Source organism: Neolamprologus multifasciatus, chromosome 9 (genome assembly GCF_963576455.1).
Source record: "Neolamprologus multifasciatus chromosome 9, fNeoMul1.2, whole genome shotgun sequence".
In the NCBI taxonomy this organism is placed as follows: Eukaryota; Metazoa; Chordata; class Actinopteri; order Cichliformes; family Cichlidae; genus Neolamprologus; species Neolamprologus multifasciatus.
Genome location: NC_140447.1, coordinates 13,965,085 through 13,985,348, shown reverse-complemented (window position 1 = coordinate 13,985,348; position 20,264 = coordinate 13,965,085). Strand labels below are relative to the sequence as shown.

Below are 20,264 nucleotides of genomic sequence, written 5' to 3'. Positions count from 1 at the left end.
CTGTTTGCGTATAAAACATTTTTGTACACACTACATATTAACATTTCACTAGCTGGGACCACATCCTCATTCAGGTCTGACATCATTTCTAGTAGATAAGTGTTAATTGAGGCTGCGGACACAGAGGCAACTGGCAGCAGTTCCCGGGGTGCACAGATCCTCTGTACTAATGAGAGACAATGAATGAATGAAATAAAAAAGGGAGGGAGGGTTGGACACGAATATGTCTGGATCTGTCTTTGGTGTTTCTTGTCTTGTCACTTCCTGTTTTATTTGATAGTTATAGTTTCTTGCTTTAAATTTTACTTCCCCATATCCCCTGATTGCCCTTCTGTGTGGATATATAGTGTCATCTTTCCCCTTTGTCCTTGTCAGTGTCTGTTTCCATGCCCCATATGTTTCTTGTAGTTGCATTTACTTTGAGCTATAATTTGTGATTCCCTGCTAGGTGTTGTGTTTCACTTTAAATGTGTTGTGTTTCATTTTAAATAAATAAATGAATGGCTCACCTTTTGTTAATTTTCTGTCTGTATCCCCCGTCTATATCTTGAATCCTCCAATTCACACTCCACACATTCGGCACAATTTGCAGACTGGGACAAACACGTTTGGATAATGTCAACACTTGGCACTACATCAGGAATAAAAAAATGTATATAAACCAATTAAATATTTTGGGTTTGTATCTCTATAGTCCAAAGTAACCTCAAAAACTCTGGCTGCAGTTCATCTTTAGTGACTGTAGTCTGTCTGTAGGGATGGGTATTGATAAGATTTTCACGATTCCGATTCCATTTTCGATTCTGTTTAACGATTCGATTCTTTATCGATTCTCTTAAAAAAGGAGAACACTAAGGTCTAATAGCTTAGAACTTTCTTTTATATCTTCTCTTTGAACAAGATAGAAATTTAGGAGTAACATGGCCTTACAAACCCAACAGTGAGATCTTAAGAGATCCACAGCCTACGGCTCTTCAATGGGGTGTCACAGGGTCCCCAGGAAAAAAAAATTGTAAATGTAAAATAATAAAATAAATATTCTTCTGTAGCAATAACAAAGTATAACATCAATTATTCAGTAGCAATTACACAAGAATATCCAGTAATGTCCCTGCCTACAATTAAACACATTGACTTACCGAAAATCATCTGCTGTGGCAAATGGGTGCAAACCTTTGACCACAAACTTAAGTCACTGCTCGGTGACATTCGTCTATCCTAGCCTGAAAGGAGACGCTAACGGTAGACTGCAGTGAGAACTGCCAGCATCTGAGCCAGACTCTGTCTGTCTCTCTCATCATGGTCACCTAAACGCACAGTAATGGTAGGTTTTGTAATAAGGCAGATCGCGCTAACATAATATGCACTTTTAGTTGATTATTTACCTGCCGCATTAACGGGAGAGGACGTGCAAACGTTACCGCTGCTGCTGGGTTGAGATTCACGAGTCCGGAGCGGAATTAAAAACACGACATTCATTTAAGGTCATCGTGTGTTTTGTGAGCAAATGCTTTTGCATATTCGTAGTGTTTCCTCCCTTAAATGAAATATCTACTTTGCAAGTATTGCAAGTTGCCCTGTTGTCATCCATTCTCATAAAGCAAAACCAAACTTTTGAGCGTTTGAGCCGCTTAGGCGCCGTGTTTCCTGCCAGGTAAATGACGCTCCGCAACGTGGTGACGTCATTCGGGGCGACTGGAATCGATAAGGGAATCGTTTGCAAAAATGGCAAACAATTCCAAGGAATTGAAACACTGGGAATCGGTTCTCAACAAGAACCGGTTTTCGATACCCATCCCTATCTGTCTGTCTGCTGTTTACCTCAGCTGGTCTCCATGTCCATTTACTCTGGAGTTGGCTGTAAAACCTTGTGAAAGAAGGAACTGATGAGTCAGCGAAACTCATTTCTGTCCAATGACAGCACTACGGAGGTGAGTTGCTGAGGATATCCTGAAATTTTCTGTCGGAAAGCGCTGCTGCTATTGCTGCTGTTAGCCTTTGTTAGCTGCTGTTAGCCGGCATTAGTGAAACTGTCTTTGATGTAGATCTAACATTGTTGGACACTTGGATTGAGGCAAATGTAACCCTAACACTGGCCTAATGTAAATGAGGGAGAAATGAGAGAGCAGAGGTGGAGAAGGATACATGAGAAGGAGATGATTGAAATGTTAAATTATAAATGGTTAATGATAATAGTTTCCAAATGAAAAGTACCATTTAAGGAATAGTATGTATGGTGTGGTCTCTAGCCACATACATAACACACGATTAAAAATGCAACGTCCATCCCACCCACTGTTGTATTCAAGATTCAAGTTTCAGATTTATGAGAACAATATTATGGAAGATGCAGTTACACACCAATCAATGCATATTTATGAGAACAACATTGATTTTTTGTTAAAAAAAAAAAAGACTTACTGTACCTTTTAAATTTTACCAAACTTTTAGATTTTCTGGTAGTTTTTCTATTTTATTCTTATATGCAGCTACTACTCATGCACATTGATTTTCACACAAGCTGGTTTAGTTTTATAATAAATGAACAAGTTTACCTACCAAGTAAAAAAAATCAAAGTGCAAAATGTATGTAAGCTGCATAGGAGTCTCAAGGCTTTTAAGTCTGATGAATGCAAAGAGTCACGGTGGTCTGTATTGAAGAGGAATATGCAGGAATTTTAAATGTATACAGCATCGAATGACCTTTTGTAGATTTGTTCATGAGGCAACCTTGTATATAATAAAGTTAAGAAAGAAACAAAGCAACGCCATTTAACACAGGCACATCAAAGGCACACACGCATATCAATCATGTTTGACCTCTTCATTCACTCTGCACTGCATTTTCTTTACTGTGATGTCTAGTGTAGTTTATCCCCGGAGGTTTGACGTCACTACTGATGTTCCGAGGCTATCTTCAGCTATATTAATAAACACTGCTCAGCGTAAGTGCCCTGAGAAAATAGTTTTTTGGCAAGCATCAAATTGAAGCATCCTGCCTCTTCCCACAGGTGCAAATGAACCATGATAACACCCATGTCAAATGGGAGAGAACATCTTGCTGTGGGGAGGCTTCCTGACATTTCTTATTTCTGTTGCTTAGCTGGTAGATGCAGCAGAATTTACAACAGCAGGGAAAATGAAAAATGAGAGGTACATATTCTTGATTCAAATAAATAGGGATTTCAAAAAGTCCTCTAGAGCCCTGTTTGTCTGCGAAATCCTGTTTGGCTGCTTTTCTCCTCTTCTGGAGTGTACTCATCTGAGTCCTCTCTAATTTTGCCTCCAAAATAACCAGCAACACTGCTTAACCCTTTTTCTCTTCACCACCACAGCAGCTTTTCAGCCTTGTTGCCATAAAAAAGCCTCAGTATTTGCTGCTAAGCACTGAATGCAAATCCAGCAGTTAATGAGTGTGTGGTATTGTTATAATGGATTTAGACTTCTACAGTGAGTCTTTGTAGAGCCAGCATTCCTGATTGTGCACGAGTCCTTATATTGAGGCTATACTGATTATTCCTTATATTGAGAAAATAATAATAAGAAAGTAAAACTCAACTTAAATTATGACAACCATGCAAAATGTGGCTTCATCACTTCTTTGGTTCCTATTGCTCCAAATCCCATGTGCGTGGTGTGCGGGGAGAAGCTAGCAATGAGGTTATGAAGCGTTCAAAGTTACTTGTGCATTTGGAGACTAGACATCGTGCTCTGAATCACATGTTGGTAGACTATTTTGAAAGACAAGACAGTCAGAGGCAGGGGCTAAAGTCTGAAACTTTAGTTAACATCACTGCTTTAAAGGTGTCGTATGTGGCGGCTAATTGTATCGCCGAGCCTTTTGACAGTGGGGAGCAGCTGATTCTTCCACTCGCACGTTCCTCTCTGAGAGCACAGTTAAGAGGAGGCGAGATGAGATAGCAGAAGATGTTGAGAGCCAGCTGTTTGACAGACTCGCTGCATCCCTGTGGTGGATGAGTCTACAGACGTGGAAAACAAAGTGATTTTATTAGTTTATGTTAGTTACATCAATCAAAATGACTTGCGGGAGGAGTCACTGTGTGCTTTAACTCTGCCAAGAAAAACAGGAGAGAAAATCTTGAAGGCCTTGGGTAAATGCATGTCTGGTAAAATCAGCTGGGACAGCTGTGTATGTGTGGGCACTGACGGTGCTGTAGCAACGACACTGTCTGGCTTCATCACTTGTGTGAAACAGGTTGCACTGAAATGCGGGTCTATTCATTGTTGAATCCTACAGTCCTGGCATGTATGAGACTGTCACAGGAGCCCAACCAGGTGATGAGTGATGTCATTCAAATATTAAATTTAGTCAAAACACGTGAACCGAACACACGTTTGTCTGAACGATTTTGCGACAGCATGGATTGACAATGACAGCCACCAGAACAAGGCTCTGTAACAGACTGGATGTTAAAAACACACTGGGCCTGTCACTGACAAACATGGTTTGCATTGATTTTCATGTGGGTTATATACTAGTTAAGGTTGAATTTTGGTTTAACTAAGCTATATATAGCTTAACATATCTGGTCTGTAGCACTCTTCACCCTCACTCTCCCCCTTCTGGCAGCTACAGTCCAGTCCATGGAGTCAAAAGGTTTGTAAACCATGCTTCAATTCAATGCTGATGAATAGGATTGACTGTATTTTATCCTTTAAAAATTTAGCTCTTGAATAATTTCAGATTCACTTCTCACCATTCAGCTTCAGTTCTACAATTCAATTTCAGTTCCAAAATTCAGTTTTTTGGGACTTACATCCGGTTCCGGTTCAAGAGTAGTCGAGCGCAGATTAATAGAACTACGTTTTACTATCAGACCGAAAGTGTTACTGAAGTTAGCTAAAGAGTTGGGATGCTGTGTGAGACATAAATAAAGCTAAAATACAAAGGTTTGGAGACCGTTTTGCATGTTTCCCTACTGTAGGGGTCTCTGCAAGCATACAGGACTCTGAGAGGGTACAAGATGACAACTTTGGAATTCTACTAGAAACAGTCGATCATATTTGTTTGTCAAAGCTGAATCCAGGGCAAACTACGCTAAATTAGCGTTTTTAGCTAACAGCTACAATAAGCATAAAAGTTCATGTACAGCTATCATTTGTTAACATGACGCTTGTTCTTATACATGTAATACATTTATTACCAACCTGAGAGTTTATCAGCTAGCGTCTTAATTCAGTTCAAGATGCTGTAGATTCCCGTCAGTAACACTTTCGGTCCGCTAGTAAAAGGTAGTTCTATTAATCTGCGCTCGACTACTCTTGAACTGGAACCGGATGTAAGTCCCAAAAAACTGAATTTTGGAACTGAAACGGAATGGTGAGAAGTGAATCTGAAATTATTCAAGAGCTAAATTTTTAAAGAATAAAATACAGTTTCAAAGCAAATGAATTCATTTTCAAAATATAAAATTCAATTTCAATTTAGTGATGATCATTTTCAAACCAATAAATTGAATTTCAAATTAGACTAATTCATATTCAGTTTGTAAAAGCATTTATTCAAGTTACAATTCAGTTTCAATCTGAGCAATTCAAATTCGAATTTAACTTATTCAGATTCAGTTTCTGATGGCACAGATTTCTGCCCATAGAAAAGCTAGTGCTGAACCAGTTTTGCTATATAAGCTATGAAAATATGTTCAAAATAACTTTCTTTTATTCTGCTTTTGGTGAAAATGGTTACTTGTAAAAACATTCTCTGTGTCTCCAGTTCACTTTAAGTCTACAGAGCTTTACAGATAGCCTTCCATACAGTCTGTGGAAAGTAGCAGATATAAAGTTACGTCACTCCAAAATAAATGTTCCCTTTTGAACATTAGATTTAACCACTGTTTAATCTGCTGTATTAACATGTTTCCGGGTATTTGACTCTTCTATTTGGATTCAGTGGTGTGGTCGTTGTATTCAGTTGGCATGCCAGAAGGTGTCAGGATATATATAAACCACAGAACCATTTTACTGTGTGACATGTTCATACCTTTAAAGAAAAAAAAGCTGAGCACTTATAGCATGTGAACTTTAGTTCTGAGCTGTCAGACACATTTGACAGACTGCTCAGTGGAACATTAGAGTTATTTTCAAACATATTTCTTATATTTCACAGGTCTGAAGTTTTCAAGTTTTTCAACACCTGCAGGTGCTGCAACGACTCACATTGTTGTCCATTATTTCCTGTCCAATGTCGACTGGTAGGACCTTGTGCTTCTTTCAAGTTCCACCCTTGCTTATCCGTCCCTTACGGATGAGAACGGTGATTTCTCAAGGTTTATCCTTGGCACACAGTGGCACTGTGTACCCACACTTCTCCTTAAACACAAATTGATTTCACACTTAAATCTTCACGGTATAAATCGCAGACCCTCCACCTGCTCCCCACTATAACTGTCTCCTTCTCTTTTTCCTCATCTCATTTAACCTGCTCTCCTCCACCAAATCTTCCATTACATCCTTCCTGGCTCATGTGTAGACACACACCTGTGATCCTGAGGTGTGTCATGAGCAAATGACCAGGGATGCTATAAGGAAGGAACTATAAGGAAAGAATGCTAGGAGACGATGAGTGAAACAGTGAAGGCCGGAGGCATCTGCTGGGTGTTACAGGGCAGTTTCTAGAAAGGCTGTGCGTAGGAAAATTGAGGAGCTATTTTCATGCCACATTAAGTTACACCAGCCTTCCACTACAGGACTATGCTCAGACAGAGGAGGCTTGCCTCTATTGTGAAGGCTAATAATCAGCGCAATGGAGTTATTACCCAGCACTACATTTCACAGGCCTAACCTAGACAGCATCAAAGAAGGGGAAGAGAGGGAACGTGGGAGGAGGAGTAGACATGAATTCCAATGGATTGTAACAAACGCTGCTACCTCCAGCCCAGCGCAGCCTCATTCATTTTATATGCTTCAAGTTCAGCTCAATACAAATTGATATCTGGGTGAATGGGATGAAAGTACTAGGGGTAATGCAAAAATGGCAAAACACAAAACGGGAATTTAATTCCATTACTGCATCTTTGATGTCTGTCCAGTGTCAACAGAGGCTGGTGCTTGTAGGAGCCCCTGCATCTTCATACATCTTTTCATTATTAACACCACTCTAAGCACATTCCACTGCTGTCAGTCTGGGGCAACATCACAGTGAAATATTAAGCCCCCTGCCGTGCCTATCACTGCTCCGCTGTGTAAGTACATTAACTGTACAGCGTTTGAAAGGGGTCGGTCATTATCAGCCAAAGAGTGAAAAGGACTCATATGCAAAGCATTATCATACATGTTCCCACGCAGCAGTAAGTCAAGTTCCCAGTGAATATGTTTGTGTGAGCAGATGACGGTATCACGATTTTAACAGTGTTGTTTGTCAGGGCCAACAGTAGCAAATGGTTGGTGTAAAAGGCAACTTGAATTTATTGACTTTTTGAATTTATTGTGTTTTGTTGCTGTTGTCTATGGACCTCTTCCTAAAATACCATAAATTTATTATGTCACTAAAAGATAAATGAAATACCTCTGAATTAATTTGCACCAACTCGGTAATGTTTGCTCCAGAAGTGGAAATATGCTAATGTTGGTGCTTTGTAAATAAAATTAATACTGAGTTTGTGGCATGCAATGTCACAATCTCAATGTGCACTCTTACTATTTTTTTCTCAGATTCATTTAAAATTATAAGCTTAAAAACACGTCTGTACTATTCAACAAAAAGAATTGTAGCAAAACTTACCATTAATGTCATACTGTTGCTTTATATTCAGAATTTGCGCTATACTGGCAACATAATTACATTTTAAGACCCCTATCAAACTTAAATATTGTCTACAAACCATTTGTAAATAGATTATGAATTAAGCAATATAGTGACTCGAGCTATCAAGCAAACAGAGTAACATACACCATTAAATACCAATAAAGCCTAATTTCAGTTTATTGATATATTTTCTTTATATTTGGCTGTTGTTGGTCTATTTATCAGGCTAAGAGAATCCCACAGTGAAGCAAATCAGTTTGCGCTGAGAAATAATGGCCATTTCAGTGCAAGAAAATATTAATTAAAAAAATCTAATTAAATTGTAAAGCCGTGGGAGGCTTGCAGTACTTATTGTTGCTTTTCATGAGTTTTTATTTCCTCTAACAAACTTAGCACAACCTGGTGTGTTTCCCTTTGTCTTAAGGTGAAATAAACTGATATATTCCTATTCCTCTGAAATAAATCTCTCCTTTTTGCCTTCAGAACTGCCTTAATTCGTCTTGTCAGAGTTTCAACATTGCTGTGAAACATTGCTCACAGATTTTGGTCCATGTTGACATGATGATGATGTGAATCTCCCATTCCACCACATCTCAAAGGTGCTCTGTGGGATTGAGGTCTGGTGACTGTGGAGGCCATTTGAGTACAATGAACTCATTATCATGCTCAAGAAACTAGTTTGAGATTATTTGAGCGTTGTGACATGTTGTCCTGCTAGAAGTGCAACCAGACAATGAATCCACTGTGGTCATCACGGGATCGACACGGTAAGCAGCAATACTCAGAGAGGCTATGGTGCGTAAACAATGCTCAGTTGGTACTAAGTGTTCCCAGGACTTTACCACCAGCAGCAGCTTCGACTGCTGATACAAGGCAGGATGGATGCTTTCATGCTGCTTACACCAAAATCTGAACCTACCATCCAAATGCCACAGCAGACTCAGACCAGGGAATGTTTGTGTGACTTGTACCTTTAGTGTCCTGTTCTCAATGCTACAACCCACCTGGCTCAAGGTTCAGTGCATTGTGTACTCATGTTGTAATGAGTGATTATTGTTGTTACTGTTGCCTTCCAACCAGCTTGAAGCAGTAGGACCTCTTCCATCAGCATCAGCACTTTTGTCCAGAGAACTGCCGCTCACTGGATATTTTCTCTCTCTTTTTTGAAGCCATTCTCTGTAACTCTAGAGATGGTTGTGCAGGAAAATCCCAGCAGACCAGCAGTTTGGGAAACACTCAGACTAGGCTGTCTGGCACCAGCATTCAGGCCATATTCAGTGTCGCTTTAATCGCCTTTCCACTCCATTCTGATGTGCAGTTTTAACTTCAGCAGGTCATCTCGACTGTGTCTACATGCCTGAATGCACTGAGTTGCTGGCATGTGATTGGCCGATTAGATATATGCGTTAGAGAGCATTTGAACAGACGTACCTAACGAAGAGCCTGGTGAGTGCTCATCACTTATAGTACTGCAAATACACAGGAACAATAACTTTGTTAAACTGAATAGTAGAAGTTTTGCTTTGATGTTATTTGTGCATTAGAGCTATTAAAAGCAAATATTGGATAGTCAAATCCAAATAGACATTTAAAATGGCCACAGTGGTAAATATATACATATAATTACAGTTTTAATAATAAACAGATATTAATGTTACTGTACATTTTCCCCTGGCCAATTTATATATTTACAGTATTTAAAATCTCCAAAAAGGTATTTGTTCTGTAATAATCATCCCATCTCTACGGAAGAGGATTAGGGCCACTGGGGAAAAAAAGTGGGCACGTCTTTTTTTCTTCTTCTTTTTCCTGAATTCTGAGAAAAAAGTCAGAATTCTGAGATTAAAGTCAGAATTCTGAGATTAAAGTCAGAATTCTGAGATTAAAGTCAGAATTCTGAAAAAAAAATTTTGATGAAAAAGTCAGAATTCTGAGAAAAAAGTCAGATTTCTGACTTTAATCTCAGAATTCTGACTTTAATCTCAGAATTCCAACTTTAATCTCAGAATTCTGAATTTTTTCTCAGAATTCTGACTTTAATCTTAGAATTCTGACTTTTTTATCAGATTTTTTTTCCAGTGGCCCTAATCCTCTTCCGTACATCTCACTTGACTTAATATATAATGAATTTAAGTACTTGCTGTTTATATTTATTTATTTTATGAGAGCAGATTTTAAAGGCTGCCTCAGATACCACAGAAGGAACACGGGAAGGAAGATATTCCTACATTCTGCTATTATATCTTCAAAGGCACCTGAAGCCCTTTTGAACAAAATACAGACTGAAGAAAATCACACAAGAATGTGAATTAAACAAAAACACATCAAAGTGTGTCAGCTTAACCCACACATGCACCACATGAGCACTTTTGCCTTGTGGGAAAAAAAATATCTAATGCACATTTCTGTGAAAAGAAAAAAAAATCATCAAGAGGATCGGAGACCGTGTTGTTTGATTGCAAAGAGTCTTTATTTTTTCCTTGTGTTCAAGTACGGTCCTCTCTCAGCAGGGTCATCTAAGAAGCATGGACACACAACACACAACTTGCACCAGAGCCTGAGCATCTTCAGGTGGGATTTCTCTTTTTGTCTCGACTGGGGTGGGGGTGGGGGGTCCCGATCAGCAGTTTCCATGTTTAGGTCAAGTGAACAAGAGTCCTGTTGTACACCACATAATTGTTTTCTCTGCGAACATTTGTTGCATTTAGTGACACTGACATCAGCACATAAAAATTATATATATATTTATATATATATATTTATATTCATATTCATATATTTATAGATTTGTCATTCTATATCAACAATTCCTTCTAGTGATTTTTTCCTTGGTTTTTTATGTTGTAAAACTGGACAAACTGTCGGTAGGAATGCCTTGTTTGGACATTGATTTGTACAGGAACGCTCACACACATACACGCAACAGAGGCATACGCACACTACTACACACATGCATGCATAGATACGCTCGCTCAAGTTTACGTGTACACACAAGCCACACATTCTGTCACATACATGCACATGTACACAAACACACGCGTGCTAACACACGTCAACCCCCCACGCCCACACATACATCCGCATACACACCCACATGTGCTCAGCCAACACGGAGAGGCAGGTCTGTACATCTACGGGAGAGAGACATTACCCATGATTCCCAGCAATAAGTACAGCTTCACCTGATCAAAAACACAAGAAAATAAAAGTTACAAACAGCAGAGTGAGTCGGCCAGTCTATGTCGTCTGTAAACGTCGACAAAAATTTCCTTTTAAAGTCCTCTTGGACTGGTCCACTGTGTGTCAAAGTTTGGCACAAGACCTTTCTCTCTCGTCTTCCTTTGTCTCTACTGTACACTGAGATGTACAATACTGGCGGCTTTCACTGATGTGAAAAAAAAAAAACTCGAAACAGTTTGGTTTTTTTTATGCAGAGGTGATGATGACAAACCACTAAAAGTTGACATTGTCAAACATGTCAGATTCCCCAAAGTGAAAAGACAAACCTTTCCAAAGACAGAGAGTGTGCTTTAAACATACACATATAATCTTTAGGCAGTGAAAAAGCACTTTAGTTGACGGGGACTCTGGAACAATGCTGCTCTGCCAAACTGATGCTTTGGCAGCTTTGAACTGCTCTTTACTGTGTCCATGACAAAATTCACTCGATGGAGAGAGAAAAACACAAATATCGCAGTGCTTCCTCTCTTCCTGGGAAAGGAAAGGGGGGCCAAAACAAAAGTGTCTGCTGACACCCATCCTGATGATGTCTGTCAGGTCTGATTCTCGTGTTCACATTTCGCTTATTTTTTGTTGCTTTTGATGTTTCAGTCAGTAGTCAGTCATGGAAAATAAATTATGTTTGTATAAGTGGCCCATCAAAAACGTGTAATATACACACTATATCACCTTTTACTGTACACAGAAAATAAAAAGTTTCTTTTTGTTTTGCTGAAAGTGAAAATTTAGAAAAGTACAAATAAAAAAGATGTAAAAGAATGACAACAAAAAAAAGAAGTGTCTTGAAGATGACATTCCTTGAACACAAATTCAGAAGCCTCTGGAGGCGGCAAGGCCATTGCAACAAAAAAGGGGGATAAAAGCAGTGCTACGTTTGTCACTTGGGTGAAATGGTAAACATCCACTTCTTGCTTGTTGCCTGATGTGCTTTCATCTTTTTCTGTGCTTTTATTCTTCCTGACCTCTTCAAGAACCCTCATGCCATCTTTGTCTCTCATCTCCTCCTTAGGTCAGACAGCTCTTTGCTCCTACAGAGTAAGAACGCTCCCTCAACTTCTGCTTATTTCTTTATCCTAGCGCCCTCTTCTTCTCTCTTGACATCTGCATACTCTATCCGTCTGGTCATTTTCTCTCTTTTTATATTCTGTTTCCTACTCTTAGCTCAAACTGTCAAACACACTTTGTCATATCTACTTCCACTAGCTCCAGTCACTGGTGAAATGGAGCTGACTTTAAAGAAATAAACTGGTCTGGAAAAAAAAGTTCACATGCACATGCAGTCTCTCTTTGTCGCTCGACCTGACTTTACTTCCTATCCCCATCCAGCTCTGCTATTCCACTTATTTTAGAGAACATAAATTTCCTGCCACTGGCTACAAGATCGCTTTCAAAATACCACTTATAATCACTGCTGATGTCTTGCAAAAATAATCCCTTTCACACAAGCACACACAGACTCTTTCTTGCCCCCCAACACTGTAGTCTAACTAGACCCAGGAGTCAGGTGAGGCCGGATAGTGGCTGGTCTCGTAGTTTAGTTCGCTGTATGGCCGAGAGGCCGAGTAGAAGTCTACGTAGTTGCCGGTTGATTTGAGGCCCAGATGCATGCGCAGATCTTCCCGCGGGTCCCTGGGTGGTCCGGTGGAGTTTGGAGGTTGCTGGGGTGGGGCCTGAGGCTGGGCCTGAGCCTGGACCGGTGGCTGTGGCTGGGGTGGCGGAGGTGGCGGTGGTCCTTGGTCCTCGTAGTAGGCCTCGTCAAAGCTCCGGCTCTGGCTGTGAGGTGGAGGCTGCGGTGGCTGAGGCTGGGGGAAGGAGGGAGGGGGAGGGTAGGGGTCGTAGTCTTTTAGCACGGCTGCTGACGGACTGTCCAGCTGGGGCTGAGGGGGCACAACGCAGGGCTGGGGTGGACCCTGGCGGGGAGTGGTTGAAGTGAAAGAGTGGTAGGTGGGGGGTGAGGTGCAGCAAGGAAAAGAATGGAGAGTCAAAGACGTGGGTAACGGGAGGAAAAGTGGGAGTGGAAGAAAAGGGGAGAGAGATAAAGAGGGAGCGATGGAAAGGAGAGTGACAGGTAAGAGTGAACACAAGGGACAAAGGGTTTTGAAAGGCAGGCTGTATGGGTAAAGAGCTCAGAAAGGAATCAGTGGGGTAGGGGCTCATGCTGTGAATTCTCTATTACATGCAGGCGTTGTAGGCGGCAATGCATCTCTAACACTATAACACTACAACTCGCACAGGCCAGTTGTGTGCGTGTGTCTGTGTGTGTGAGCGCGCGCGTGTGCAGCCGCGTGAAGAAAACGTGTTTACATGTTTAACTGCCAATGTTAAAAGTTCGTACCCGTACAAATGAACTTATACTTTAATTAGAAACTTATAAGTGATGAAGAAATCGGGCCAAAATTTCAAAGTCAATGACTCTGATGCCTTTTATTTCGCTTCCCTTGGTACCAGCAGAGTCATTTACCAAGAGCAAATAATTAGTGCAATCAACTGAGGTAATGACTTTAATTGCCAGTCGGGTGTGGTTTCAGGTTGCAGTCGTTTGATACCGCTTGAGCTGAGGGTGTGCCTCCATCGCACACTCTGCCAGCACATCTCTTATCACACTGGGACACCTTTTGTGTGCATATATTTGTGCGTTTTCTATCCTGCTGCTATCTCTGTTAAAAAAAACCCTGAAATGCATGCACTGCTAAAACGCTGTGGTGGTGTATTGCTACATATGCATACAGAAAAGTGGATTCGCAGAGCAGCATTAACTCACCTGGTTTTGCTTGATATCATCGCTGGCGGTCAGGTAAGAGTTTCGGAACAGTGTAGATGTCCCACAGGAAATTTGAACTTGATGGATAAAATAAAAATAAAAATTATACCACTTTTTCAATTAATGACAAAAATAGCTACTAATAATACCTATCAGATATCAGACAATAACTTATGAGAGTTTAAAAGCTTCTTAGTGAGCTACTTGTCACATAAAGAATTTATCATAAGAGAAAGAGATGGAAAAAATAGAGAACATTAAAAAATAGAAAATAAATAAAGAGACATAAAGGGAGCGTGGAAGCTAATAGAGTGAAGAGATAACAAGAAGGCACGGGAAGAAAGAAACTGGAAAGGAAGACAGGAGAAGATTGAGAAGAATCAAAGTGTGTGAGAAGAGAAATGGTGTGAAGCTGAAAAAAGGCAGATAAGTGAAAGAGGAAATAGGGAATGAATATAGAGGAGAAAGAAAGATAAAGAGGGGGATAAAATAGAATCATTTAATTCATCTCCATCACACACACATACACACACCTGCCATGCCGTCTTTCCGGGATGTGTGCTCTCCTTTGTTGCTATGGAAACCGGCGTTGGTTGCCGTGGAATCGTAGTCCATCTTGCGTTCCTTCAGACTCATCATCTCTCTGGGGGAGGCTGGGGCGCTCGCTACACACACACACACACACACACACACACACACACACACACACACACACACACACAGACACGCGCACACACAAAATAATGAGCAATAAACCCAGAACAGCATGAGCCTTCACACTCTGCGTGCTTACACTGCTGTGTCTGTGTGTCTTGGTCTTTTTCAAGGTGCACAGTCATTATTCATCATTTAACTTGTCAGCAGAAAGGGTCACCTCCAGCATGTTAGACGACTTCTGGGAATTCTCACACACAGACACACACAAACATACACATGGACGCTTTGGACAGTTTACTTAATAGTTTTATGTCTTTTCTTCTCTTCTTTATGTGTTTAAAGTTCATGTTAAATATCCAGCTATCTAACAAGCCAAGAAGTCAGATCAACTTTGCTTGTAGTGCATTACAAAAGTGACCACTGATCATTACACCGTCGCACAAACAGGTCTTGTATTTCTTTAATTTTCTTGGTGCCTCAACTTAAACAATCTCCATGACTGGCTGCAAAATCTTGCACATAACGACAAAATAAATGGAGGTGCTAGTACCATCGAATGCATGCACAAGTCCATGCCATGCTAAAAGCATTATATTTAAAAGACAGCAGTGTTTAATCTGACTGATCAAAGATTGCCAAATCATAGTTAAACAAAAAAAGCAGTGCAGTTTTCAGCAGTTTTAATGAGATTAAGTACATCTTTACTGACAGCACTCACCGTGTTCCCTGTATGGTTTTAAACATTTCAATCGCATTTTAAACGGGATGTTATTTAACCCGATTAAATGGACACTGTTCTAACAGTTTTTCATGCAAACCATAACAACAGTTAAATTGTTATTGCCTTTTTGTGCTCGTGTACTAAGTAGTATTAATGAACTCAATTGCAGCAGTGTTAAAATACTGAAACTAAATGGAGGAGTTTAGCTGCTAGTTTATTGGTTATCGTGACAACAAAGACATTTATGAGTGGCCTCATGCCAATATGCAGTCCTATTTGTGTGTTTTCCAACTCTGCTGCACTGCTAACTTCACAGTAGAGCTATGCTTTCGTTGCAGATACTATCAAGTTTCAAACCTATTTAGGATCTCCACACCTCACAATGTTTCTGTTTGTGACTGTGTGGATTTGGACAATTATGCATGTGTACATATCTGTCCAAAGACATGCAGTTTGTGGGGATAGGTTAATTGATTAATCCAAATTGCCCATAGGTGTAAATGCGGGAGTGAATGTGAGCGTGAATGGTTGTCTGTCTCTGTGTTAGCCCTGCGACAGACTGGCGACCTGTCCAGGGTGTACCCCGCTTCTCGCCCTATGACAGCTGGGATAAGCTTCAGCGCCCCCGCGACCCTGAAAAGGATAAGCGGAAGCGAATGGATGGATGGATGCATGTGTGCAGGCGATGACAAACATGGCTCTCATATTGTAGAATGTACTGATAATGTCCCAATTTTATTTTTAAACACACACATGCAAACTTTTAGCCCATCGCAAGGTAATCCCCTTATAGCATACTTTAAGTGCTTACTCACCCCTTCCTATCCTAACACTGGACTGCCATAATCCTGCCCACCTGTTTCAGATTGCCTATATAAAGATTCTTATAACTAACTCAATGTTTACATACCAACCAAGTATCACGGCAAAGCGTGTAATAGACACGCCGTCCCACTCTGTTCATTTCACGCTTTGCTGTGATACTGGGTTGTACACACATACAGTATACTCCAGGAAATGTGAGTACATTCTAAAAATAAGCTTTTTTGACATGCTCACACTAGTTTTGACATTTATTTAATATCTGTTACACATGCAAATATGCAGCACACACAGAGACACACACACACACACACACATGTGGAAGTCACCATTCTCAGTCCAATGAGCCATCGAGTAGAAACACTTTTCATGCTTCTGAATAAAAAGAAAAGCAGATGTAGCCTACTCCAAAAATTAGTGCATAATTGTCTTTGTTCTCTTTGGTTGTTCTATACCATGATTAAAGGTTAGAGAAGAGCAAACTAGGGATGAAAACACTTATGAATATGACTAGCAAATGAAATAAAGGCTTTTAAAGTGATTTTTGGAGAGCCATTGAATTTAAATTCATCTATTTGAATACTAAAGGATGCCCCTTTTTTCATCCCGGCTGTTCAATGTTTGACATAAAAAGCAAAGGCGCATTGTACCCTCTTATCTGTTCCCCAGCCTTTTCTGCATTTTGACAAGACATTGTATTACACACGTACACGTGCAAGCACAGAAACGGCTGTGAAGAAGGCACATAAACATAATCACTTTGGCTGTGCTGAGCCACGCTTTTATAATGTTTTAACACATTTCATTTTTAATTTTATCATCCAATACCTCTGTAGCAGATTCCATTAAGGTAGCAGCTCAAACCTTTTACAGAAACCTCCAGAGACAGTGCCATCGCTACTGGTTACCTAGGGGACCTGGCTTGTAAATGCTCGATATGACAGCCCGGGAGACAAATTCTATCAGTGCAGAACACAGCAGGACCCTGTGGGGGCCATGACACATGCAAAGGTCTCTCTCTCCTTCTCTTGCAGCCTCTAACCGCCCCTTCTCTTTCACAGTCGTACAACTCTCTTCTCACATCAACTCTTTCACTCCTCTTCTCCCAGCGTACTTGCATACCATCATTACTCCTTCTGCTTTGATCCATCTCTAAGGAGTCGGACTGCAGTCTGGAGTGTATGCAGAGGAGAGATATAGGAGCATGTGGGTGTGTGTTAGTGTGTGTCTGTGTGTTTGAGAGCACATTGAGGTGGCCTGTAAAGAGTGAGAGATCAGAGGGAGAGGTGAGAAGAAAGCAGGATTACTGCAAAGAGGAGGAGGAGGAGGAGAGTGAAACGGGTGAATGAGAAGGGGTGGACAAGCTCAAAGGCAAAGGGGGAGGCATTGTGTGTAGACAGAGGAGGAGCAGAAGAGAGAGATGGGAGTCATGGCTCAATTTACCCCTGCTGATCCACTGTACAACAGACATCCACAAATTTCTCTATGCACTATAATCTCAAAACTTCTTATTTTCAATGTCGCTGGCTAAAGTCAAATCCCCAGCCTTCTTCACTTCCTCCTCCCTGCATTAACCATCCCCCAATCCCTAATTCTTCTTGCCTTCTTGCTTTTTCTCTCTCTATCTCCCTCCGTGTTTATCTCATCCCTCCTTCTTTTCCTCCTCACACACAAAAACACACATTTTATTTTTCTCTCTCACTCCCACTGTCTTCCTCTCTTAGCAGGGTCCTTGAAGACCTCTCTAAGCCAGGAGGAAGGAAAAGTACTTTTCTGCCTCATCAGCTTGCTAAGCCCAGTGTGGTGAAAGAACAGCTAAAGGCTCTTGAACCACCAATGCTAACAGCTAATGCTAATGTGCCCTTTGCAAAGCATGAAGGCCAGTGGGCTCAAGCTAAGGGCTAATGATAATCATATTTTGTAGCATAAGCCTGTAATGCTATGAGCTATTTAGCGGTGGTATAATGACTGATCGACTGGCAAATGTTAATGCAGATGGCTAATGTCTAAATTAGATTCTCTGTGTACTGTACCTTGTGGTTATACATATGTCCTGTGTACACAGATGTAACCCTTTATTCAACTGATTTTCTGTAACCACTTGTCAAAAGAGTAAAATTTAGTAAAGCCTTAAATTTTAATATATGCTTGTTTTTACAAACAAAATCCTGCCTTATTTTGATAATCATACCAAGTCTTTAAAGACAATTTAGACCAACTGGAAAAGATGCTGACTGCTTTCTTAAAAATTCAAGTGCAGCTTGCAGGCTTAAAGAAATAAAGAAAATAAAATTATTAATGAAATATTTTTTGCTATAACCTTGGCTTGAATATTGTTTCCCCAATTATTTATCTGACTGCCTGTGATAAAAGAAAGACAAAAAGAAACAAAACAAACTGTATTTCAGTATTTTTTTGTTTCAGAAAACATTTTTCAGTTTGATGATGTGCACCATCACAAGACCCATAGCCTGTTTGGCCATGAGATATTTAACTAACCACACAACTAAGTGAAACATTTTTTAGATATGAGGTCTTAATCTTGGCTGTTAAGAGATACACAAGAATGAATGAAATCACGTATGCATAGCATATGTATAGGGAGTGCCACGAGTTTCTCACCAGAGCGGTTATTTGGAGATGTCCTTACAGGAGAGACCGAGGGAGTTCGCGAGGAAGAATAGGGCCTCTGCCGGTCTCTTTCTATTGTTGAGGCAGAGCCCACAAAGTGATACTGGGAGTAGCCATCCTGTAAAACAAAACAAGGAAGAAGCTTGTTACCACCTGTGATAAGTAACTGCACAAATACATAATCTTACTGTCATCAATTATTATAGTAATTACATATTTTAAAAACGAAAATTTTTTAAGAAACAGTTTTTTAAAATCATCCATCCATCAATCCATTTTCTGCCGCTTGTCTGGGTACAGGTTGCAGGGGCAGCAGCTTAGACTACCAAGGAGGCATCCTAGCCAGATGTTACCTCAACTGGCTCCTTTCAGTAGCACCAGCTCTCTTTTGAGTCTCTAATGATGTCTGAGCTCATATCGTCACCCAAAGTAAGCCGTTTTTGCTTGCTTACATCCACAAACTCCTTCTTTTGGTCATTACCCAGGGCTTGTGGCCTTAGGTGGGAACATAGATTGAGCGATAAAGCTACAGCTTCACTCTTAAACTCAGCTCTCTCTTTATCACAGGAGACCTATAATGTCCGCACCAGTCTGTGAGATATCAGAATTATTTGATTTTTTTTACTGATCAATCATCAAAACCTCCTATTCCACGATACAATGTCACCATGTAAAAGACTGAACTTTTAGGAATATGTATTTTTGTAACGCACCAAAGAATGATGACCCATTAGTCTTAAACTCTGAAAGGCCCAAACAGATTTGCAGCTTCCAGTGGATGAAAGGATATGAACTGTTATTAGAGTTAGCGATACAACAGCGCCAGTTTGATTACCACGCAGCAGGAAGTGGCACTTCAACAACGGCTATATGACACAGCATGTCTGAATTACATTTTTACTGATGTGCTTTAGAAATAAACCCCTCCATGTACTCATACAAGTAACACTTTAAAAGCACAGAGTGGTTTCAGGACTATATTAGGAGCAATGGGTAACAAGCGGAAGAAACACAAACTAATGTGACCATGATCCAGCAATCAAGCAGAAAGAAAAAGGGTCACACTGACTGTGAAATGTTCAAGAGAAAATAAGTTTGTTTTTTTGATATTTTTGACAGGCCAAAAAAAAGAAAAAATCAATAATTTCTGACTTTCTGCAATTGTTCAAATTGATTCACTAAAAGAAAAATCTCTGTAAATACATTTACAGAGCCAACATTTAAATATTGTCCTTATTGAGATTATTATCGTGTAGTAGGTAATTGAAACATTATTCTGGACACTGGTGGACACTGACAAACACACTGCATGTACAAGTGAGCTTACAGCCATGCGCATGCAACAAATTAACACGCTTGCCTCAATTCTGAGCTTAGTAAATAACCCACTCCCTTCGTAGAAAAATTAATACAACTAACAACTCCAAGCATAATTGCTGCCAAGCAAATGACTTTGTATCAGCATTAGTTTAGTAGTCATTGGAGCAAAGCCCTTTTCATAAAAATGGATTATGAGAGTCAACAACAATCACAGAGCTGGAACCAAATTCAATTTAGAATTAAGATAATTGGGTACCTCTAAAAGCAAAGCACAAGCAGATAATAAAAGATATCGGAGGCATGTTCCATCATAGCGTTACTGCCTGGGGGCCTAAGCTGAGCAGTGG

General features: G+C 40.2%; 1 protein-coding gene and 1 long non-coding RNA gene across 3 annotated transcripts in view; both read right to left on the bottom strand.

The window, feature by feature from the left end:
- Nucleotides 1-835: 835 nt before the first annotated feature.
- LOC146511244 (uncharacterized) lies at nt 836-1,800 on the bottom strand. Its single transcript, XR_014876244.1, has 2 exons — nt 1,386-1,800; nt 836-1,307 (listed from the first exon to the last, which is right to left on the bottom strand). It is a non-coding gene; the product is annotated as an uncharacterized LOC146511244 (long non-coding RNA).
- An 8,535-nt stretch (nt 1,801-10,335) lies between these two features.
- Nucleotides 10,336-20,264, bottom strand: part of ctnnd2a (catenin (cadherin-associated protein), delta 2a) — a 265,825-nt gene continuing 255,896 nt past the window's right edge. For both annotated transcript variants that reach the window (XM_085173422.1, XM_085173423.1), the window contains 4 exons: nt 18,589-18,715; nt 14,300-14,431; nt 13,767-13,843; nt 10,336-12,915 (listed from right to left, as the gene is read on the bottom strand). In XM_085173422.1, the coding sequence (XP_085029548.1) occupies nt 12,493-12,915; nt 13,767-13,843; nt 14,300-14,431; nt 18,589-18,715 (759 nt within the window). In that variant the 3' untranslated portion in view covers nt 10,336-12,492. The remainder of the gene's footprint in view (nt 12,916-13,766; nt 13,844-14,299; nt 14,432-18,588; nt 18,716-20,264) is intronic.